Source organism: Periplaneta americana, chromosome 4 (genome assembly GCF_040183065.1).
Source record: "Periplaneta americana isolate PAMFEO1 chromosome 4, P.americana_PAMFEO1_priV1, whole genome shotgun sequence".
NCBI classification, from domain to species: Eukaryota; Metazoa; Arthropoda; class Insecta; order Blattodea; family Blattidae; genus Periplaneta; species Periplaneta americana.
In genome coordinates this window covers 203,249,226-203,274,550 of record NC_091120.1, presented here as the reverse complement: position 1 = coordinate 203,274,550, position 25,325 = coordinate 203,249,226, and the positions used below count along the sequence as shown (strand labels likewise).

The 25,325-nt window shown below is 35.4% G+C and overlaps 1 protein-coding gene across 3 annotated transcripts; it reads left to right on the top strand.

Moving 5' to 3' along the window:
• Positions 1 to 1,835: 1,835 nt before the first annotated feature.
• LOC138698648 (zinc finger protein OZF-like) lies at positions 1,836 to 22,732 on the top strand. 3 transcript variants are annotated; one of them, XM_069824781.1, is made up of 5 exons: positions 1,836 to 1,942; positions 7,808 to 7,924; positions 12,751 to 12,864; positions 15,763 to 15,836; positions 19,048 to 22,732. In XM_069824781.1, the coding sequence occupies exons 2-5, from the start codon at positions 7,838 to 7,840 to the stop codon at positions 19,955 to 19,957; spliced, it is 1,185 nt and encodes a 394-aa protein (XP_069680882.1). In that variant the 5' UTR covers positions 1,836 to 1,942; positions 7,808 to 7,837; the 3' UTR covers positions 19,958 to 22,732. The 3 variants fall into 3 exon arrangements, with proteins under 3 accessions (XP_069680882.1, XP_069680881.1, XP_069680883.1); XM_069824780.1 differs by having other exon boundaries at positions 1,858 to 1,995; XM_069824782.1 differs by lacking the exons at positions 1,836 to 1,942; positions 7,808 to 7,924 and adding an exon at positions 10,068 to 10,202.
• The last annotated feature ends 2,593 nt before the right edge of the window (positions 22,733 to 25,325 follow it).

The following is a 25,325-nucleotide window of genomic DNA, read 5'->3' as shown; positions in this document are numbered from 1 at the left end:
GGTGCTGTGGATTGAACTTCGGCGTAGCTCAATGGTGAGAGCGCTTGGTACGTATAACCAAGGACCCGGGTTCGACCCCCGGCGTCGGAGCGAATTTTTCTCCTCTAATATCAATTAAAATATTTAATTGAAAATACAATATATTGACAAAACGTGCTGCCTATTTAAGGTTGATGAAAAAAGAATAAGAAATTGAGACAGAGTCGGTCACTTATCTTGATCAGACATAGTTTCATACGAACTACACTGTTCATAAAAGTTGGCAGAATGTAAACATGTCTTGTGATTACAATAATGATAATTCGGCCAAAGACTAGGCCTACCAGCTGCACATGCTGTTGAAGAAAAAGAATTTATTTCTGGAGTTTTACTGATGCAGGTCGATGATGCAAAATCTAACATGGTAAGCTGGTTTACCAGAAATAACATCGCATTTAATGCGAAATTGAGGAGAGATTTATTACAACGGGTGCAGCAATTTCCCGAAACTTAAATTTTGCTATTGACAAAGCTACGCACTGCCCCCTTAATACAAAATAGCTTTGTTTTTATTCCTATTAAAGTCATATAATGACGCAACAAACCATGAATATTTGTACCTATTTACTTACTTACTTACTTACTTACTGGCTTTTAAGGAACCCGGAGGTTCATTTCCGCCCTCACATAAGCCCGCCATTGGTCCCTATCCTGAGCAAGATTCATGCAGTCTCTATCATCATATCCCACCTCCTTCAAATCCATTTTAATATTATCTTCCCACGTACGTCTCGGCCTCCCCAAAGGTCTTTTTCCCTCCGGCTTCCCAACTAACACTCTAAATGCATTTCTGGATTCGTCCATACGTGCTACATGTCCTGCCCATCTCAAACGTCTGGATTTTATGTTCCTAATTATGTTAGGTGAAGAATACAATGCGTGCAGGTCTGCGTTGTGTAACTTTCTCCATTCTCCTGTAACTTCATCCCTCTTAGCCCCAAATATTTTCCTAAGAACCCTATTCTCAAACAACCTTAATCTCTGTTCCTCTCTCAAAGTGAGAGTTCAAGTTTCACAACCATACAGTACAACCGGTAATATAACTGTTTTATAAATCCTAACTTTCAGATTTTTTGACAGAAGACTAGATGACAAAAGCTTGTCAACCGAATAATAACAGGCATTTCCCATATTTATTCTGTGTTTAATTTCCTCCCGAGTGTCATTTATATTTGTTACTGTTGCTCCAAGATAGTTGAATTATTCCACCTCTTCGAAAGATAAATCTCCAATTTTTATAGTTCCATTTCGTACAATATTCTCGTCACGAGACATAATCATATACTTAGACTTTTCGGGATTTACTTCCAACCCTATCGCTTTACTTGCTTCAACTAGAATTTCCGCGGTTTCCATAATCGTTTGTGGATTTTCTCCTAACATATTCACGTCATCCGCATAGACAAGAAGCTGATGTAACCCGTTCAATTCCAAACCCTCTCTGTTATCCTGAACTTTCCTAATGGCATATTCTAGAGCGAAGTTAAAAAGTAAAGGTGATGGTGCATCTCCCTGCTTTAGCCCGCAGTGAATTGGTAAAGCATCTGACTGAAACTGGCCTATACGGACTCTGCTGTAAGTTTCACTAAGACACATTTTAATTAAGAATATTTGTACCTACTGTTAGGAAAATTATAACGATTGTCATTTCAATAACATTACATTTCGTACTCCGTGCTTCAGTTTGAATACTAAACAGACTATGCACTATCACGCGACACCAGCGCTCCACTTTCCCCGTGCTATTAAAAGCTTGGTCAACTATTACAGTACAAACGTACGATCTACATGGCTGTGGATATGAAAATACAGAAATCAACGCAACTGGTGCTACGCTACGGGTACGGTATCTACTCGTAGACGTACTGCCGTACATAAGTGGAAAGTGGGAAGAATCTAGTCTGTAAGTACATGTCTGCTCATGCACGTTGTGTGCTGCAATTGTTGAAAAGTCAAGTAAGTATCTTTTCATACATTTTCCACACATACATTTCTGAACAGCGCAGCTTAAATACACGATACTATGTGATGCTACCTATGTATAGGTTAAATTGTACCATCCGAGGCGATTTTTAGACCTTTTTTCTGCGTCAAAGATGAGTATTTTCTCTGGACTAAAAAATGGTACCGTACTGTAAATCTGTGAATAAAAAAATTGTGAAACTTCAATATCTTCCCATACCACACATGAAAGAAAAAACGTAGCCTACTTAAACCATTGAAAAAAAACTCAAAATTGTAAATTCTAGAGAAACGATGTGATCACTGAGAAAGTTATGTACAACACTTCATACAGGATAATTTATAAGCAAAACAGGTCAAGTTTTATTACTCTACTGCCACTTCCAACGGACTCCTAACGAATATTCACACGTTTATCACTGGGATTGTGGCGCTGGAAATCAATTTAGAAAACTTTTATCTCAGCCACGACACATTTCAATTTTTATTGTACAATATAAATGCAATTATCAATACAATGACACAATAATTCTTGCAGATAACACAGAAACAACTTAGGAAACGTAATTAATAGAGTCGCAGTTTCACTTCACTTCCACTAGATGGACTCAGAATTCCAGCAGACGATGCCAATATCGGCAAACGAAATGAAACTGTGAGGAATGTTACAATAGGTGTGTAGCACATTAGGTTAGGTTAGGTTTTGTTAGGTGTCTAAGATAATATGAATGGTTACCACAGTTGGCGACACTGCAATCATTTTCCCACTCCACCTCAAATAACGTCACAACGACGGAATATGGCCGCCTTCTTCCTTCAAGTACGACGATTTTCCTATATAAGTAAGGAACCTATTTAGAGCGGGTTGTGTGGGACTACAGCTCTCCCAGTGATCACATCGAGTTTCTACTACTCCACACTACAAAACTAAGGTATTTTCAATGTTTGTTTTTAATTTCTTATGCTGGCAGTAGATTAATAAAACTTCACCGCAAAACATCATCTTTAGCACGATTTGTGGCTTGTGGGTCATTCCAGACTCAAAACTGCACACCTGCGAAGCGAGCCCTTATTTAACTTCCTGAGAGTATAATATATCAGCCTATACCATACTTCATACATGGTTATGATATAAGATGTATGTGCAGAGATCCGAAGTATTTAAGTCTAGAATTATATTGAACTTTAAAAATAAAACAACAAATGACTCAGGACTCAGGAGGACGCTCAGTATGGCCTACTATTGTAAATAGAAACAATTAACAATAGATATCTCAGTCATAACAAACTATAGACTACCACATGAAATTATAGGGCCTAAGTAATTAGGGCCTAAATAATTTATTAAAATACAAACATTAGGTCCAGGGAGCATTCGTTTTTGGTGCAAGGATAATAATCGTTTAATATGTTTCTAAATTAGTCTTGAATACATTCTTTAATAAATCACTCCAAACCAATGTGAATATAGGGTGGATTGTGTACGAAGATAATTTTTTTGTGATGATCTCATTGTGCGTCATTGTTTACGCAAATAAAAACAACTGAAAATTGACATGACACATAAACATTATTTGAAGAAATTCAGGAAACAAATATGTAAGTAGGTAAGTAATAAAAAAATATGTCTACCTTAGAATATTGGATGCGTTCAGCATCAACTAGCTAAGCGCTACTTAAAAAAAAACAGATTTTGATGCCACCTGTTGTACTGGAGGATAAACTAAGTGTTCGCACACATTTGACGCCTTTTCTTTAAATTTAACCTTACTATTGAAGAAAAATGTACTCGCCATTGTTAGAGTCAAAGATTTCAAGTTTAGCATCAAACAGCTATGCACCTGAATCTTTATAAATGCTAAACGAAGTCCTGCATCAAGCAGCTAAACGATATGTTTCTGACGCTTACATTGTTGATGCATATCTGATGTACTTTAAATATCCGGCACTGTTGAGGTCATCAAAAAAAAACGTCAATCCACTGTTAATTTAGTAAGTATTGAAATGTGGTCACTCGAGTACAAATTTCTAAACTAATAACAACAACCAAAGCAAAATAAATGATAGACATGTTAATTAAGAATCGTCCTGAAACTGCAGAAGAAACTTCCACCCCACTACAAGTATGTAACAGTGACATTATTACGTATAAATTGACATAATTTTCCGTTGCGTAAGACGCAAAATATGCGATAGTCCCTACGTTGTTTACTAAAAGGGGAGGTCATTCCATGCAAAAAGTATGTTTTTGAACCACGATGTCTCAAAAGTTAAAAATATTGATTGTAGGTTATTTGATATGTTCTAAATATGAATTTCACGCAATATTGTATTTATATTTTCGTAGTTTGGCAGCAATCAGCATTTAAAATATTGCTTTAGCAAAGAACAGGGCTTCATTCATTGAAGTCTTCTTACTATGTAAAAGAAGATGGAAAAGTGGTTTCAATGCAATTCGAAAAAGGAGAGCCTAGTTTATAAATGTCCTCAGAATGAAAAAAAATATATATATAATTTTTTTAATAGTTACTCACCGTAAAATAATTATTAAAAATACAGAACACAAAATGCAATTCATTTTTAGAGACGAAAAAACACATGTTTAATTCTTTAAGTGTATTGATTCCACTGTGAAAATTTCAGAATGGTGACTTAAATACCATGCCAGTTTTTAATAAAAATAGCTCAAGGGGAAAAAGGAGCTCAGCAGGTAGGCTAACCCGTCGTACATAATGTCGTCATTGCTGCGCGATCAAGGTCAAGGGGACGGATTACTCATCGTCATCACGTATCGCGAGCGCTGCAACTGCCACACATAGCAAACAATTTTCAATCGTCGGAACAAAAATTAATAATTTTATTAATATGTTTTTTGAGATACCGTCATAAAACTTGGAGGATGAAATAAGAGTAAGATTTTCTTAAATCCGAATAAAATTTGCATGAATTTAAATTGCTGCATTCGAGTGTAAAACTGTTTCACTACAGTGTTTTTATGAGCACCCCTTAATATTATTCGAATTAGTCTTTCAGGTATTACAATATAATTGTTCAGGTTTACAATCACATCTCTTTACTTTAGACGACACCTCATATAGGGTGTCTAGAATATTTTATATTATGGATAACATGTAACTTTCACCAATTCTTTAGTCATCAGTATGACTAAAATACACTCAGGGACAAAAAAACCGGACACTTCTATATTTGCTTGTATTTTGTTGCCAATTATTTCAAAATGAAACAAAATAATGTTCCATTTAGCACCTTATACGACAACATTTGAAAAAAAAAATCTCTGATGAGAAAATTTACAAAAAATTACAAAGGGCATATAACTATGGCATCGTTTGGTCTAACTGTTTTTTCATTTTATGGTGCCTTAAACATTAAAAACTCTTTTTAGTAACGGGTATTACCCCCTCTGGCTTGAATAACTGCATCCATACGTCTTGGCATGCTCTCAATTTGGTTAGCAATGTCTTCTTGAGGAATAAGTTCCCATTCTTCGCCAATTCTTGTAACGATTCTGGTCTCGATCGTCTATTCTTAACACGCCGTCCCAGCATGCCCCACACGTGTTCAATTGGGTTCATGTCTGGACTCCTTGCTGGCCATGGAAGAACATGGATTCCCACTTCTTGGAGATAATCTCCGACCGCATGGGCAATATGCGGCCGTGCATTATCATGCATTAAAACAAAATTATCGCCTACAAATTGGCCAAATGGCACAACATGATCAGCCAAACATTCATTTATATACCTATCAGCTGTTAGTCTTCCATTTTCAACAAAAACCAACTCTGTACGAGCACCCGTACACACTCCTGCCCAAACCATCACTCCACCACCTCCATACGGCACATTTTCGGAAATGCAACACTGTGAAAATCGTTCTCCCCTCCTTCTCCAAACTCTTTCACGTCCATCAGGTGAGCACAGATTGAACCGGGACTCATCGGTGAACAGAACACAGCTCCACTGTCCATTTCTCCAATCCCTGTGATAATTTGCAAAACGCAGTCGTTCAACTCGATGCATCCTGAGAAGTCTGGGACCAGTTGCAGGTCTACTTGATATCAGTCCACTTGCTTTCAACCTCCTTCTAACTGTTTTGGCCGAAATTGGGCGTCCATGCATGTTAACAAATTGCTGGGCTACACTAGTAGCTGGCAGGTTGCGCTCCCTAAGAACTCTCAACACCATATACCTGTCTTCATTTGGATTTGTAGCTCTTGGACGACCCGAACCTGGTCTTCTGGTATATTCTAGGGTCTCTCTCTATACCATTTTATGGCATCATGGGTTGTGCTTCTAGCCATATTCATAACATTTGCAATGTAACGTACACTGCGTCCATCATCGTTAAGGGCTACAGCTCAAGCCACATCTTCAGGTCGCATCTTGTTTTAAGACGCATGTTACAACCCCACTTAAACTCAGAAAATGTAAAAATAAAGAAATAACGAATGATAACGATAATGAAGCACAAAATGGTTGAGACAAAATTGTTACAGCTGAGACTCCGAAAGCAAAATTGGAATATTTGGTTGTAATGGCTTGTTTATAAAACAAAAAACAATCAACAGTGTATACACGTCTCCATAACAACAGATGGCTACCATACTATTGTATGAGAAGATAATGTTTTGCAAAATACCAGCAAATAGGCTATTAAAGTGTCCGGTTTTTTTTTTGTCCCTGAGTGTATTAATGATATGGCGGTCATAGTTCGCAGTTTAATTTATTTTTATATTGACATTATTAACTTATATTAAAAGCCCAAAAGAAATCCATTACGTCACTGGCATATTCTTAAAATGTTGTATGGAATGACCCAGGGCAGAGTAGGATGGGAAATGCGAGTATGAACTGTGGCGTGAAGCCACCGTATCGTAATCGTTAATGCGATCAGTGGCGGATTGTTAGGAATGCGATAGGACAACGTAATACTCGATAATTATTTATTTTACTCGACAGATTAATTTGGCAGCTTTAATCATGTATGTATTGTCTCTCCGACCAGTTCCTAACTAGTCAATAATAGCCATCATGTCTGAATTTATTCTCTTGAATAGTCTGGCATCTCTTATTATTCGAATATTACTTAATAGATTTGTACGTTCTAAAACTAAAGATTATTATAAAAAATATTTAGCATTCTATACAAATTTTATGTTTATACATTTTCTTGGAAAGTAGTACGTACAAACAACATTTAATTTTTTGTTGTTTTTTTTTTTTTATTTTAGTAGGTTATTTTACGACGCTTTATCAACATCTTATTTAGCGTCTGAATGAGATGGTGATAATGCTGGTGAAATGAGTCCGTTGTCCGGCACCGAAAATTACCCAATATTTAATCATATTGGGTTGAAGGAAAACCCCGGAAAAAACCTCAACCAGCTAACTTGCCTCGATCGGGATTTGAACCCGGGTCACCTGGTTTCGCAGCCAGACGCGCTAACTCCACAAGTGTGGACATTTAATTTCTCTTACCTTTTAATTCAGCATGTTCTTTATGCCATAAGAAGTACCGCACTGTAGTTTTAGGCCTATATTATTATTAAATTTATTGGTTCCCAAAATACTTAATCAGAGGAAGTTCTTTTGCTGTTTAGATACGGAAAACATACATTGCATGTTACGCTCATGTGTCTTGTAAGATTGTAAAATTCCTTTGCATAACTAAAAGTAACATTTCTTCGGATCAAATTTCTGCACATTTAAAGAACAAAACTAAAATTCTTTCAATCATTTATTATTAGAATCCGGATTGTTTTTATGTACATTGTATGTTGTAGCAATACACGAGAGGCGCGCATGTTTGGAAGATGGAACAGGACCACAAAGTTCTTCGCATCAAGCAGGAGGAAGCTTTGGCCTCCACCACATTCACTACAGTCAAGCACGAGCACCAGGTGAGACAAGGACTGCCACCTTAGTCCTAGATTCCCTTCTACTTATGGGTCGACTCACTTTCTTGTACTTACTTCCCTTTAAAATATCACTACCTCCTCATGTCAGACAGACTATGTATTGTATTGTATTGTATTGTATTGTATTTATTAACATTCCATGGTATTCATACATGCTTACAGCTAGAATATGGAACAAGTCAAAAAACTTAATACTATTATAAAATCTTAATTTATAGTCACAGTCTAGATGAAATATATACAGACGAGATTTACAATATAGTCTACTAGTACAACACAAAGATTTAGTATCAGTTTCATGAAGTGTTATTGAATGTCATGAATTCACCTACAGAATAGAAGGCGTGAGAAATTAGGTACTTCTTTAATTTGGCCCTAAATAATTTTATATTTTGAGTTTCATTTTTATATCGATAGGGAGGCTATTAAAAATGTTTACTGCCATATAACGCACTCCTTTTTGATAGCACGATAGACTTGCCGATGGAGTATGAAAGTCATTTTTTTGACATGTATTTATGCTATGAACTGTTGAATTAGTTACAAAGTTTTCACGATTACATACGAGGAAGATTATTAATGAAAAGCTATACTGAGAAGCCATGGGCATTATTTGTAGTTTTTTGAAAGTAGCCCTACACGATTCCCTAGATTTGGCACCTACTATTATTCTAATTACTCTTTTTTGTAGTAGAAATATATTGTTACTATCTGTGGAATTTCCCCAGAATATTATTCCAAAACTCATTACCGAGTGGAAGTATGCAAAGTATATTGTTTTTAAGGTATTGATATTTACTATCTTTTGCATAGATCTAATAGCAAAACAAGCTGAATTTAGTTTGGAGGTAATTTCTTTAATATGATTTTTCCAGTTTAACACATAATCGATTTTTAAGCCAAGAAATTTGGTTGTTGTTGTTTCTAATAGGGATCTATTATTAATTATTGTGCTAGAAATTTGCGACGTTGAATTTGGACAGGATTGAAATTGAATTATGTTAGTTTTGTTACAATTTAATACTAATTTATTGACTGAGAACCAGTCACATATTTTGAAGAGAATTTCCTCTGTTGAGGATTGGAATGTGTTGGAGTTACTGGCTGTAATTACTATACTTGTGTCATCTGCAATTAATATGGGATGACCTACATCTTTTATTAGGGGGGCAAGATCATTTATAAACACTAGAAAAAGTAGGGGACCTACTCCCTTATAAAACTTTAAGGGTATATGTACGTGAACGACCACAAATATTATCAGAAAATGCAGGCTCTAAATTTCTAATATTTTATAAGGAAATGAACTCACAATTGGACAAAAATTACAAGGTACCACAGCAAGACTTATTAGAACTTAAATATCTGATAAAAGTATAAAAAGGGTTACTAATAATATATTTTTTTTAAATTCACTTTTAACTTTAAATTAAATTTTTCAAATTTAACTTTAAATTAAATTTTTCAAAATTTGAAAATTTTCACACATATTATTTTATAACTCCACAATCATTAGAGCTAGAATTCTGAAATTTTGTACACTGATTTAACATGCATTTATGCAAAAGGTAGACTATAATAACGCCCAATTCTTTGAAAATAGAAAAGTAGTTCATAAAACGTAATGTAAATATTAATATATTTTATACAGGACAAATAAAAAATTAATTGTATTGAAATAAACAACTCTACATGTCTCAGAGTAGTCTACTTTTCAGAAATAAGTGTTTATTACATGTAGGAAAAATATTAAAGATGTCAGAGAGACCATAACAATGTTATGGTTACCAAATGATGTAACTGCAGAATTTGTTTGTTTTTGTTTTTCATACTTTGATAAAACTGGTTTGAAAAATATTATTAGTAACTTTTTTATATTTTTATCAGATATTTAAGTCCTAATAAGTCTTGTTGTGGTACCTTGTAATTTTTGTCCAATTGTGAGTTCATTTTCTTATAAAATTTTAGAAATTTAGAGCCTGCATTTTCTGATAATATATGTGGTTGTTCACGTACATATACCCCTAAGACATTATACCCAGTAAAAAAATCAAGAGTGAAATATTTTGCGATATTTTTCCGAATTGAAGGTTATTTTGAAACTATCCCAGTAGTGCTTATTCTGAAGGCTTGGCCACACAAACAGCAAGCTGCCACAGTGATGAAACCACCATGGGATATCACGGTGGTCTGTAATCTGGTGACTACAGACAGAGCGTGGTAGCCAAGCAATCTGGTATGAAGAAAAACCACCTACAAGGTACTCCAATAGTTTTTCTTTGATTTCTATTCGGTTAGTTTTCTAAAAATCATGATGCCCAGTTCTGATGAAGAAGAACTTCTGTTAGCTCTGACAAGCAAATATTCTCATGGGGCAGATAAAAAAAAAAAATTTTTATTCCACCCTGTTAATAATGCCAAAAAAGTGCTTGTACAAATTTTGGCCACTAGAGCGCAATTGTTGTTGTTTTCTAATGCCAGGCGTTTGACAATGAAGTCATTTGACCTCTTGCACTCCAATATTTTTCAAAGATATTGTCATAGTAAGCCACTGAAGCACAGATTTTGAGGTGTTCCAAGTCCATTTCTTGGTTTGAGTTGCACAATGGGCAGTTAGGGGACAGATATATTCCAATTCTATGCAGGTGTTTGGCCAAACAATCATGGCCTGTTGCCAATCTAATTGCAGCTACAGACGATTTTCGTGGTAAATCGGGAATTAACTGTGGATTATGATGGAGCGCAATTACGAGGCCCGTAAGAAATAAGTTTCCCTGAGGCCGTTTACAGAAAGAAAACACAATTTAATTGCAGAAATTTATTGAAACAGATACAAAACACCGTTGAGCTATTTTTCAACATATTCCCCACTGGAATTGAGATATTTTTCATACCGTGGGATCAACAGAGAGGTGCAGACGGCTGTCGCACATTGGTTCCGATCCCAGGTAACAGACTTCCACAACACAGGGATACAAAAGTTGATCCCACGGTATGACAAATGTCTCAATTCCGGTGGGGAATATAGTTGAAAAATAGCTCAACAACTGGTGTATCTGTTCCAAATCTTTACATGAAATTGTGTTTTCTTTCTGTAAACGGCCCCAAGGAAACTTATTTTTACGGACCTCGTAATTGCGTTCGTGTGGCCAAAATATGCATAAGCACTTGTTTTGACATAATTAACATGGTGGAACAAAAAAAAAACATTTTTTTATCTCGTCCATGAGAATGTTTACTTGTGAGCTGTGAAAGCAAAAGAAGACTGTGATAAATGCACATCAATCAACATAGACCTAGGGAATGCTCTTGTGGTCCAGGTGACACATACTACCACACTTCAATTAACTTCTCAGTGAATACTGCCATTCCCTGGTAAATCTCTCTCTGTCCACTGCTCACCTCAATGTAGACTGGTCCACCATGTAACCCCTTTTGTTTGACAGGGATATGATATCTTAGGTGATACAGGGACATCATTATATTTTTACTAACATTTTTAATATTAACCTGGCTATACCTTTGGCTTAAGGGTTTGAGCACCGGAAACACCGTTTGCTACCCCCTTCCACGACTGGAGTTCAATGATACTTGCGTAAAATACAAACAAATCACTTTACTAGGTATAGGAGGGAAGAAAAGTAGTTCATCCATTTAGGTAAACTAGGAAATATCGCGATTTTGAGTTTGATAATTTTCATAAGGTTTTTGTTTAATCAAAACGCAGTACAGTATTAACAATGGGTGTTTTTACTCACGAACTGAGTTATCGATGCGAACGTATTCATTATGCACTGTATATTATACTGTCTACAGCACATTAGTGTACAATTTAGAGAATGAAGTTAAATTGAAAAATAATCATAATATGGATATTTAAATACATTTTTGAAAATGGTGGCCGTTCATTTCGATACAGACTTCGGTTCTTTTGTGTATATTATCGCACTATAGACTATTGCATCTAATTCCAATTACCAGTTTCATCCTTCGTACTAGTAACTCATGTTGAAATAATTCTGTACCTACACTATAACAAAATACCTTACGTACTGTAAATTCAATCTTCACTTCTGTCCGACCCGCACAGATAAAATTACTCAGACATGCTTATCTACTGTCCGTCCATGTTGTTATATTGCAGGATCGTAGAAAGGGGAGAAATCACGTGACAGTTAATTACTTAACGAGGCCCTTTTATTTAAGTTATTTTAAACATTTGTATAATATTACGTAGACGTCCAATTCCTAACAGAAATTAATGTTTTCAGAAAAGAGTTAAGACAGCCCAGTCACTAGCCTTTACAGAGGAGCGAGCAGAAGCGGGTGGGGGAAACCGGGATGCGACGTAGGAAAACGGACAACAGTACCTGTGCGAAATTATGATTCAATATTGAAAGTTATTTCATCACTGGAAAACGCGAACATATTTCTGGAACGTACTATACTCACTAACTCAGTACTGTAGGCTATACTGTGACCATACGGCGAATTTGACTGCATATGCGGCCTTGGTTCTGTATGGGATGGTTGGAAGTTTACTAGTAGAAGGGGTGGGAGTGATGTACATTCAAAAACTCAGGTACAATAAAAATTGAAGTAAAAATAAAATGATGTCCCTGTACAAATCAAACTTCTGTCTGCTGTCTGCCTCAGGAGCCCACTTTCTGTGTGATCGAACTATAAAGTATTTAGTTCATAATGGTGTTTTGGTTGCATTGTCAAATTGCCCTCACAGGAACTATACTTTGTTCATATTACATTGAAAACATATGATCACACTAAACTTCATCTCCAATGCTTTTCAGTTCATCGATGACGACGTGAACATGTGCATAGAAAGTGATGCTGCCAGCAGGACTGACTCAGTTCTTCATATGAAGCAGGAAGAACCTCCAGTCCAAAACAGTTACAGAGATGAGGTGAGTTGCCAACAGACATTCAGGCTTGAATCGCAGCATGAAGGATGTCTGAATCCAAATCATCTGGAGAATGTCTATTAGCTTTTATCGAACTAAACCAGGCCACTTCAGATTTTCTGTATGATCGATGTAGTCCCTATGCAGAATTCAAAAGGAAAATGTAAAATCAAGGAAAGTTAAATATTGTTCTTACCGGAATGTTGGTTTTTGTGTGATTTTTAAAATCGTACATGTTGTTGTTATTGTTTTCTAATGCCAGGCGTTCGACAATAAAGTCATTTGACCTCTTGCACTCCAATATTTTTCAAAGATATTATCATGGTCAGCCACTGAAGCACAGATTTTGAGGTGTTCCAAATCCATTTCTTGGTTTCAGTTGCACAATGGGCAGTTAGGGGACTGATATATTCCAATTCTATGCAGGTGTTTGGCCAAACAATCATGGCCTGTTGCCAATCTAAATGCAGCTACAGACGATTTTCGTGGTAAATCGGGAATTAATTGTGGATTATGATGCAGAGAGTTCCATTTTTTTCCCTTGGGATTGAGTTATCAAATTTTGTTTGTTGAAGTCTAAGTATGTAGATTTAATAAATCTTTTCACAGAGTAATACGTAGATTTAGTAACAGGTCTGTAAGTAGCAGTGCTGCCCTTCTTTGCTAAAGCATCCACATTCTCGTTTCCCAGGATTCCACAATGGGATGGTATCCATTGGAATACAATTCTTTTATTGACTGATATTAATTGAGAGAGCATTTTAGTTATTTCGTACATAGAAACAAGGAAAAACATAGAATCCAAGATTTACTGTACCAAGTATGCAAACCTCATTATGAAATATCATACATACCTTTTTAAAATTCTGGTTGGGACAAATTACTGGGTTGGGGTTTTCTTCGGGGTTTCCCTCAACCAATTGAAGCAGAATTGCTGGGTAATTTTCGGCGTTGGACCTCGGACTCAATTCGCCATCATTAATTCACATATCATTATCATAATCATCATCATCATCATCCATATAATAGCCCAGGTTCAGTTCACGATGCAGCATGCAGTACTTGTACAAGAGCGAGGCAGTTCGGCTACCCAATCACTGATAGAATAGTCATGAAAAACTACTACATCTTTTAGCTCTTGTACCACAAGAATTATCACTAACCTGTCACAGTCCATTTTTTTTATTTTATTGGGTTATTTTACGATGCTGTATCAACATCTAGGTTATTTAGCGTCTGAATGAAATGACGGTGATAATGCCGGTGAAATGAGTCCGGGGTCCAGCACCGAAAGTTACCCAGCATTTGCTCGTATTGGGTTGAGGGAAAACCCCGGAAAAAACCTGAACCAGGTAACTTGCCCCTACCGGGATTCGAACCCGGGATATATATATATATATATATATATACCTCTATCTTTCAACAATAATGCTGTATATTCATTGAACCATCCCAACCTAATAAAATTCTAATTATATTAGGTCTAATAATTAAAAACATTATAGATATTACAAATATAAGAACTAATAAAATAAATCTATTAATATTTAGATCACCATCTATATAATCATCTCTATACAAAATACCACCTGGTTTCGCGGCCAGACACGCTGACCGTTACTCCACAGGTGTGGACCACAGTTCATCTGTTCAGCATTTAACATCTCATCTTTGTGAAATGCAGAAATGCTCTTTCATCACTTACTTGGTTCAGTTATACAAGTAACTACGAGGGGGATCCAGGAAATAACGACCGTTTTCTTGTAATAATTAAAAAATATATATATTTATTTGAAAAAACAAAGTCTGTTACATAACTGAAGCTTCCTTTACTTCTCTACATAATCACCACCTACGTTTAAACATTTGTCGTATCTGTTCACTAGCTTTAGAATTCCCGTGTTATACTCCTCTGCCGCCAGTTCATTAAGCCAGGTGTTCACTGTCTTCTTCAACTCTTCATCACTTCCAAAATGCGTACCACCCAGAAAGTCTTTCAGCTTAGTGAAAAGGTGAAAATCGCTAGGAGCAAGGTCTGGACTATAGGGCAGATGATCAAAGATTTCCCAACCGAAATGATCCAGCAATTCTCGAGTTGAAGCAGCAGTGTGCAGGCGGGCACAGATTTTGTGGTAGCCAAGATGTTGCGACACAATTTCACCAAGCAAAGAACGACAAAATGTCAGGAAAGGCAATATGCAATTCGTCGAGTGATGTGCGCCTGTCTTGCAAGATTCTGTCGTTCACTTTAGTCTTCAGGTCTTCTGTGATGAGTGATGGGCGTCCGGGTCGAGTTTCATCGTGGACATTTGTTCGCCCATTGTTGAACATTTCGCACCATTTTCTCACATTTCTTTCATTCATTACAGTATCACCATACACTTCTTTCAATTGCCGGTAAATTTCTGCAGGTTTCAAATGTTGGGCATTCAAAAATCGAATCACACTCCTCACCTCACAGTCGGCGGGATTATCAATCACGTCGTTCATTTTGAAGTAACACAAAATGCACAATGGCGACTTGTTGCAACCAGTACTCACAACATTATGAGAACACATGTCAAGGAAGCCAGTTGACTTTCAAAAAAGGAAGGGGAGTCCGCTGCGCGGCGGGTATGCGCGAACGGTCGTTATTTCCTGGATCCCCTCGTACAATGAAGTAGGTTCTTTGTTGGACCAAGCACCTTACAAATGTCTGTGAATTTCATTAAATATCAGACTCATCGAGTAAGTACATAATTTAACGATCAATTCAAATGAAAGACACTCCTCTGCGTTGATGATCCACTGGAAAGAGTACCAAAGTGCTAAATAAAATATTTGTTTAAAAAATATTCTCCCTACCACAGACAGAATGTCACACATATTAAACTTAGTCCCTTTTTCATTGTTGCCCAACAGGAACAAGTCCTTGCACTGAAGAAAGAGTTCAAGGAAGAAGTGACCATAGATGACCACGAGGTGTTGCAATCCAGGTGGGTCTGTGAATCCTCTACCAGTTTGTGTATCTATTTCTGTCTGTATAGAACTGTGAACCTTTTGTGTATGTGTCTTTTTTTCTGTTTGTGTACCTGTCTATTTTTCTGTCTATCTATCTGTGTACAGTGAGGTCACAAAGTGGGCGTATCCCCCATGTATTCTTATTTCTCTTACTCTGTGAATGTTGGTACCCCCATGTTTACGTTTGTACTATGTTACCATGGTAACCATTCAGTTATAAACAAACATGGCTGACCAGAGTTCGTTTACCATCGACCTTTCCCAACCGGTGGATTGGAAGAGGATCTGCAGATGATCAAACTCCTTTTGCGGACCTCAGAACATCTGATAATGCTCTCTGGGGATTCACCAATGACAAAGTGCGAAATCACCGCTATAACATAACGCCACAATTACGAGCAGCTGTAGAAGATGCCTTCAACGAAGTGATGCTTCATTATCTCCGCAAAACATCTGCCAGGACATGGCGCAGAATTCAGTTGTGCTATGAAATGAAGGTCTTCATACCGATGTCCTGGATTGTTAAAACTTCCTAATACATGGAAGGGTACGTCCACTTTATGACTTTGCTGTACTTCGTCAGAATTCAGATTCTGATGTGCACAGTTTTTAACGAAACTCATCCAAATCAGTCAACTATTTCTCTGTCGACTTTGAGTAGAACAGAAGCGAAATTCGTAGAATAAAGACATATCAGGAGACATAAAAAGATCAGTTTGTGTTAATATCTTATGTTGATTTCATCGATAAAACTGCTTTCAAAACAAAACAAAAGATATCGACAATAAAATTATTACCATAGTAACCATAATCATAGTCTTCTATACAAAACAAATTTAACATTACATAAAAACATACTCTTTCAAATCATACTAAAAGTCTATAAGGTGCGAATTAAAAAAAGTGTTCTGACGACATCATAACTCGCATAACAATAGCCTCAAAAACATTTTGCTTTCATAAAAATGTTCCTTTTTAAATAGAAGGTTTGACATGTCTGAGTTTCCCCCTCTCCCCAAAAAAATCCCCTCGTTCAGTTTTAATTGAAATTATGAGCAGGGGCGTACCCAAGGGAGGATTACCAGGCCTGAAACCCCCCCCCCACCCCGGAACTTTTTAGAACATTTGCATATTTAGATATGAGTATTTCTTATCCATAATCGTTTTCCCTTCTCTAATTTTTCACTGTCAGAGTAACAAAATCTACATCGACATGAGACATACTCCTCCTATCCCTGCTTCAATATAATCCCTGTGCTTGGTGCTGCGGCACATTCGAATTATAGAGACCTACTGACTTCGTAATAAAATGAAGCTGACACAATATGAAATTCAACTTGTGCATTGTCGATTTTAAACTAATTTTAAGAGCGATATTTACCCGTTCGTTAGTTGAAGTTCTGACTTTTTGTGGCACGTTCTTTTGTTTTGTGCATTTGACAGTTCATATTTTTAATAATAATAATAGTAATAATTATTATTATTATTATTACTATAATAATAATAATACACCAAATTTAACCCCTTCAGGCCTGGTGTACATTATAGTGTACATTGTTTCTTTTTTATTTTTTGGAATGTCTTCGATACTTTTAAATATTTTGAAAAATTAAAAATTTTGGGGCCCCAGGGGTCAAAATTGTCCCCAAATTTTGATTTCCTGTGAAGAATTGATTTGGGAATTTTGGATCCCCAGAATGATTATGTGACCAGTTTATTTTTTCAATTTTGTTTAATATAAATTCAGGTATGAAGGGATTAAAATACCGATCATGTAGATTGTGAACAATTTTAATAATGATCCGCTCCTTGAAAAAATTAAGCATATGCCACTGTTGAGTTACTTTTGAAATACCCTGTATATAAAATGGCTAGTAATTTTATTTACTATAATTGGTAACCCTACGTGTTATAAGATATAAAAGTGCACAAAAGTATTTGTGTTTCTTTATGGACAAAGCTAGGCTCTTGGGATCTGGAGCACGATTTACAAATCTATATCCATACAACCCCTGACTTACTCAATGACGCAATACACAATCTTAACGAGGACCTTGAATCTATATCTGCATGGGCCAGAAAGTTTGGTTTGACTCTCAATGCAAGAAAATCACAAGCAATCCTAGTGGGACATCAACGTCTATTATGCAACACTACTCCTGCTCTTCCAGTCAAGTTAAAAGACACAATAATCCCTTTTGCTTCCTGTGTTAAAAACCTTGGAGTTTACTTCGATACGCATTTGAACTGGAATAACCAAGTAACCCATATTACCAAAAAAGTGCTTTCCATACTACATTCCTTAAACAGCATTCGAAAATTCCTTCTGCTATCACTCAAGAAAATACTAGTGGAAACACTAGTAATGCCCCACTTCGATTGTGATTTTCTACTGACTGACCTCAGTGTCAACCAGTCGCAAAGATTACAACGTGTTCATAATTCTTGTGTTCGCTTCGTCTGCGATGTCCGTCGCACTGACCACATTACCCCATCCTTCCAAACTCTAAACTGGCTACGGCTTAACGAACGTAGAAATTTTCATTCTCTTGTTCTCCTTTTCCAAGTCCTTCACACCTCTACACCTACCTACCTTGCCTCCCGTTTCAGTTACCTGTCATCATATCATAATCTCTTCACACGCTCGCAAAATAGCTGCATACTAGCCATACCAACACTAAGACATCATCGTATTCATCATCATACACAATCTCGCTCTCGCGCTTGTGGAATATCCTACCCAGTGACATCAGAGACTGTCGGAATTTAGTAGCGTTCAAAAGCAAACTTATTAAGCATTTTCTTACTGCCTAGAGTAGGTTTAATTTGTACTTAATCAATAAAAGAAATGTTTCTCTCTTAACTTTTACAATAAACTGTCTAACTTTTATTAATCAGTTAATCTTTTAGTACTTTGATTTTTATTGGATCTGTAAATTTAACATTAATTGTAATTATAGTTGTAATTGTATTCTTAATATTGTAATTGTAATCCCCTGGTAGAGGGGAAGAGGAGGCCTGATGGCCTTATCTCTACCAGGTTAAATAAATAAATAATAATATCTTTATTTTCAATGTATTACTGCCTAACAAGTAATATAATATGTGCAATTGATCTGACAAGTTCTCCTTGAATTTGGAAACCAGTCAACCACAACTAGTGCATTGTTTTCTTTTTTTTTCCAGCACTGCAACTTCTGCAGAGTACAGCAGCCCACAGTCTGTGCCAAATAGAATTGCTCTGAGTGCAGTCCCTTATAATGAAGAGAATAGGAATGATCTTTCGCGTATTTTTAAGGTTGACAAGAACTTCCTTGCTCTTAGCAACTGCTACATAAATAATGGTGATTCCGAAAGAAGACAAAACCCTTCTTCCGCTGTCCATACAAAGGAGAAGCCCTTCACGTGTGAGACTTGTTACAAAGGATTTGGAAAGAAATGCCACCTCGTTAGACATCGCATGATACACACTGCAGAAAGACCATTTTCGTGTGATATCTGTCGTAAAACATTTCGATATCTACAATACATGGCTGTACACATACGAACGCACACTGGAGAGAAGCCGTTCACATGCGATATTTGTGGCAAGGGCTGCACCAATCGGGGAGCTCTCAAATTACACATCAGCTGCCATGATGGAAACAAGCGACTAACATGCGGTGTTTGCAAGAAAGGATTTAACACGAAAACAAGCCTTGGAATTCACAGTCGCGTTCACACTGGTGAAAAACCATATTCGTGTGATGAATGTGGCAAGAAATTTAGACAACGCATTCACCTAGATGTTCACCAACGCTCGCATGCTGATGATAAGCCTTTCATGTGTGATGATTGTGGGCGGGGATTCAGTCAACGCGGAGGTCTTGTATCGCATGTAAGAACCCATGCGGTAGAAAGACCGTTTACTTGTAACTTTTGTACAAAGGCATTCCGTTCTAAAAGGGATCTTGTAGTGCATGTGCGTATACACACGGGAGAAAAGCCATACACGTGCGGATATTGTGGACATGGGTACGCTCAGAAATCTAACCTAATACGCCATATTGAGAGTCACATTCGTAGAGGTCACAGATTGAAATATACGTACATGTAGCAATCTAAGTTGTCACGTATTTCAGTTGAAGAGAAAATAGATGTGGAAAACTTATTTTGTACGAAGGACCATCTTAGTTATTTGATTACTTATTTACATTCAATTCTAGAGCACACCAGATGATTCAGAAAAAACTTATTTGTGGAGCCTGTTCCGCAGAGGAGGGGGGGGGATACTATTTAACCGACTCACAAAATGTTAATAACATATATATAAAAATATGATTAATTATTATTCAGTCAATATGGCTTAAGCATTGAATTACATATGAAAGAAAAACATGAGAAAAAATATTGATGTGTTACATCCTATTTAATCTTGATACAAACGTTTTCGCCCCTCTAAAATCAATTACAATACAAGCTTTACATTTGAAACTACCTTGACTAGAATAAAATATGACATAGTGACAATATTATCTATACCAACATTAAATGTCCTGTTAAAATATTAAAAACAAATTTATTTTAAAACAATGTGAATTTGCTTAGCTGTACGAAGTAGATCCCTGTGTATGGTATCTCAAATATACAGACGTGGACAAATTATTAACAAAATTGACGATTTTTATGATCATTCTGTTTACAAAATTTGATTTTTCAATTTAGACTACAGTTGACAATTTTGCATATTTCTATCATTACAGTAGACAGAAATATGCAAAAATGTCAACTGTAGTTTAAATTAAAGAGTTAAATATTGTAAAAATATATAATAAAAATCTTCAATTTTGTTAATAATTTGTAAATTAGCAAAAATGTCTACTACAGTCTAAATTGAAGAGTCAAATTTTGTAAAACTATAAAATAAAAATCATCAGTTTTGCTAATAATTTGGAAATATCCTAAATGTCAACTGTATTCCAAATTGAAGAATCGAATTTTGTAAAAATATATAATAAAAACCTTCAGTTTTGCTAATAATTTGTAAATTTGCAAAAATATCAAATGTAGTCCAAACTGAAGAGTTAAATTTTCTAAAAATATACAATACAAATCTTCAATTTTGCTAATAATTTGGAAATACGCAAAAATATCAAATGTAGTCAAAATTGAAGAATCATATTTTGTAAAAATATATACTAAAAATCTTCAATTTTGCTAATAATTTGTCCACGTCTGTATTGTGTCAATAAAATCATTAAAAATACTAAAACTATACAAATTAAAATCTAATATTATCAAATGTGGATTCATAAAAGCATGTATAACTAATTTCGTGGAGCAATTGGAATTCTCGTAAAATGTTCAGTTCACATTGTTTTAAAATAAATTTGTTTTTAATATTTTGACAGGACATTTAATGTTGGTATAGATAATATTGTCACTATGTCGTATTTTATTCTAGTCAAGGCAGTTTCAAATGTAAAGCTTGTGTTGTAATTGATTTTAGATGATACTTATATTTGTACCTGAAGATGCCCATTAGGGGCGAAAACGTTTGTATCAAGATAAAATAGGATGTAACACATCAATATTTTTTCTCATATGTTTTTCTTTTCATATGTAATTCAATGCTTAAGCCATATTGACTGAATAGTAATTAATCATATTTTGATATTTGTTATTAACACGAGGCTTAGCTGAACATTTTCCAACATGAATTGTAAATCACAAAATCTTGATAACAACACAGAAGGCTGAATAAGTGATTTTTTTATTTGATTTTACATAATATAATAACATTATCTACAGGGTGTTTCTGAATAACTGTTCCTACTTTTCAGATATGGTAGATGACATGTAATAAAACTTATTTTTTGTAGTAGAGTCCGGAAATGCTTCCATATCGAGATATAACAAAATGAAATGATGATATCAAAGAATCTCAACATCATGGTCTCGAAGACTTGATCTAGCCTTGAAAATGCTGTATGACAGAATATGACACTGGAAATTCTGTTCCACATGTAACTCGTATTGTCTCATGTCAGACGCTGCTAATTCAATATTTATAAACTGATGAATTTTAACGATTGGAAATAAATTTCATAAAGTTATTTTATGACATACAGCGAAAACAGATCTAGTTCCATTGTTTGCATGGTGACAGGATCAAGTGAAGCAAGATTAAAAAGAGGAACTGCTTACCTACTCAGAATGAAACACTTGTTCAAATGTCCGAAATAAGTTCCATTAATTGCAGGTATAATTTGGAGAATCACTCTATATAAAATGACCACTTTCCACTTAGGACTGCATCCGCTTGTGGAAAAATATATACCAAAAATGTGCCCGTTTTGAAATTAGTGCTGTAATACTTATTTTATATTAACCACTCATAAGTTTTCAAGTAAAGAGGAAAAGTGTTGTGTTCATTTGTAGTGGCGAGTAGAGATAAGATTTTTAGTTTAATATTAAGTTGCATTTTCATTTAGGAATATGAAAAATTTCATTTCCACGTTTATGTTAATTAAAGAATGGAAGAATTTCAGCATTTAAATCATGCTTAAGTCGAGAAAATTATCTCGCATTGTTATATACTCATACAATTTGTGGGAAGGTGAATTATGATCAGTGTTCCAAGTAGATATTTTATGTTATCACTATTTATTTTACAATTAATATGTTTGAACTTTATAATCTTATTAGAAACGGTGAAGTTTTGCTGTTCCATTTTGTTGAAAGGCAAGTTTATAATTCTAGTTGATATCTGTAAGCGATGTAACCTTAAGTTCCTATATTGTATTCATTGAAGTATCTTGTTGGTGTACCCATGAATATATTTTCACTTTAATAAAACAAGTTACCTTGTTAAATATGAGAAGAAGTATTTTGTTCATTACCAGTGTTGTAACTTAGAAATAGCTCAAGTATTGGTGGAATGACAACAGTCCCCGAGACCCCAGGCGAAGTAGGAAAGTAAGGCCCTCTGTACTTCCTATTTTGAGTTTCAGGGACATTCCGTCAGCAATATAATTAAACTAGTGGCTTGTGCAGCAAATGCTGCAAACTAAGTCCATTAGACGTTCAAATAAACATCTTTCAGATTTATTTTCAGTGAAGTATATCAGACATTTTGAAAGTTATTTGCTCCCATAATAATGAAACATACTTCCTTTAAATGGTTTCCTTTTATGCCAAATACTTTTTTTAAACCCATCCACCTTCAGTTTTTTAGTTTCAACGCGAAAACGCAAGTAACAATGTCAGGACGATCAGTGGGTTTTTCATGTGGGAGTAAAACAATAGCTATTTCAGGTCATTGTGCATTGTAGGAGAAAGTTAAAAAAGTCAGGTTTGCTATGCTTTCGAACAATACACATAGCATCTTGATATAGCTGCTGGATGGAGAGCTTGAAATGTAGAAGGTAAAATCATTTCATCCTGCCAAGAGATCTTGCTGAAATGATCGGGAGACTGCTAAATTTTCTAGGCCTCTTATTTTATCAATAAGTAATATCTTTTGGTCTTTTCTTAGGAACTGTAATTTTTGAGGTCTCTCGAGCCAATACCGAAGAGAATGACGCATATAAATATCCACACCACACCGCCATTAAGTATATGAAAAAGACCCAACCCCACTTGATTAATAACTATAAAAATATTTCATTTTTAATAACAATATTATCTTACGTAAGTTTTGTGGTGATATATATATATATATACATATACATACTGTACATACATACATACATAGCCGTCACTCAGTAAATTATAGAAATGAAGATCTAATTTCATATATTCTCTACATCTACTTATATAACCCCAAAACGTTTCACTTTCATATCAATATAGCATTAATATGTATAATTAATGAAAAATAGTCACATCATGACATTAACTATAATAATATTTCATTTCTAATGGTAATAATGTCATCAAACCACCTCAAGTTTTGTAGATTTTAATATCCAATACACAGTTGTACTCAGAAAATTACACACCGCAGAATCAGACCTGTAAATTATTATTATTATTTTTTTAAATTTGAACTCTAAATAATATGTCAGCAATCCTGCAGGTCATGGCCTTCGTGTAATAACCTATTGTTTATTGTAGTGTGTGTTTTGTTTTTTTCTGAAATAGGAGGTCCTGCTGAAATGCAATTAGTTCTCAAAACTGACGAAAGATGGATTTTGGAAAATAGGAAAATTATGTAGGAAAACTAATGTTTCACTGAAAGTTACTATTTTTCTGAAAATCCTTGGATGTCAAGCTTCAAAATGACGGGTCATTCATTAAAATCCGTTCAGCCGTTTTCTCGTAATTTCCATTACCAGTTCAAATTATACATATATATACTGGATGCGGTTTACCAGCAAGGGGAAATAATCTAACACTAAATTACTGTTTGACATATTTTTAGTAATACCAACTTTATGAAAGTTCGTCCATTAAATTCGACACCCTTCTTTGCTCTGTGGTAAAATGGCAAATGAATAAGGGTAGCTTCTACCTCACACACAAGTGTACTGGTTGTACTTTCTACACCGATGTGATTCCTACATCCAGAAAAGTGGACATCATTTCCTACATTATGCTCTGCTAAAAGGTAAGATCAACACAACATTTTCTTATTACCTCTTACCGTAGCATTATTTGTACGCACTACGGACCTAAATCACCGCCGCTTCATTTTCGTCTCATGTGAGAGGCCGGTCGAATCTCCCCACTAAACATGCGGCAATGCCAGAAAGTTGTATAGTCTGGGTCAACTTACTTCAAACCCCAAGGGTGAAACATAACAATATTTCTCCCCATTACTGCATATGCTAGTGGATTGTGGTGATTTTCTAGTTTGCAGGTTGAATTTTCTTTTGCCAACTTCGTTTCGAATTTCGATACTGACAAATACTACAAATGCTAGTGATTTTGTAACTGGTATGTTGGCAGCTGAGACAAATATCGACAATATTTGTCGGTACTGGAGTTCCATGAAATTAAAATTGTACTAGATTTCTGAGCCGGTTACTGGAAGCTATTGAAATTTGAACGTACTAATAATTAATTAATATCAGTATTAATATTAATACATAATGGTTATTTTATGTGTTGTGGTTATAATTCAAGACTATAGTCAGGTAAGCTTTCGGAGTTAGTACTAATAATTTCATGTGGCCGAACAAAATATATTTTTAGGTTAGGTTTCCTGAGCCAATTGTTTAGCCAAACCAATGAATTTCGTATTGCCAGACAAGATACTTGACATGTTGATCCCTTTTTCGTATTGTTTGCCTACGAAAATATATTGCAAATTATTGAGTTATTTAGAATAACCTTCCAACATAAAGTACGGTAAGTAAATAAGTCATTTAGTACGTAGGATCGTGTGATATCTGATAACCGTTGGCAACACTGACAAGACGACAATACTGTACTCCAACCACGAGAAAGTCTCTGGGGAATGAGACGCAGCGGGGTAATGC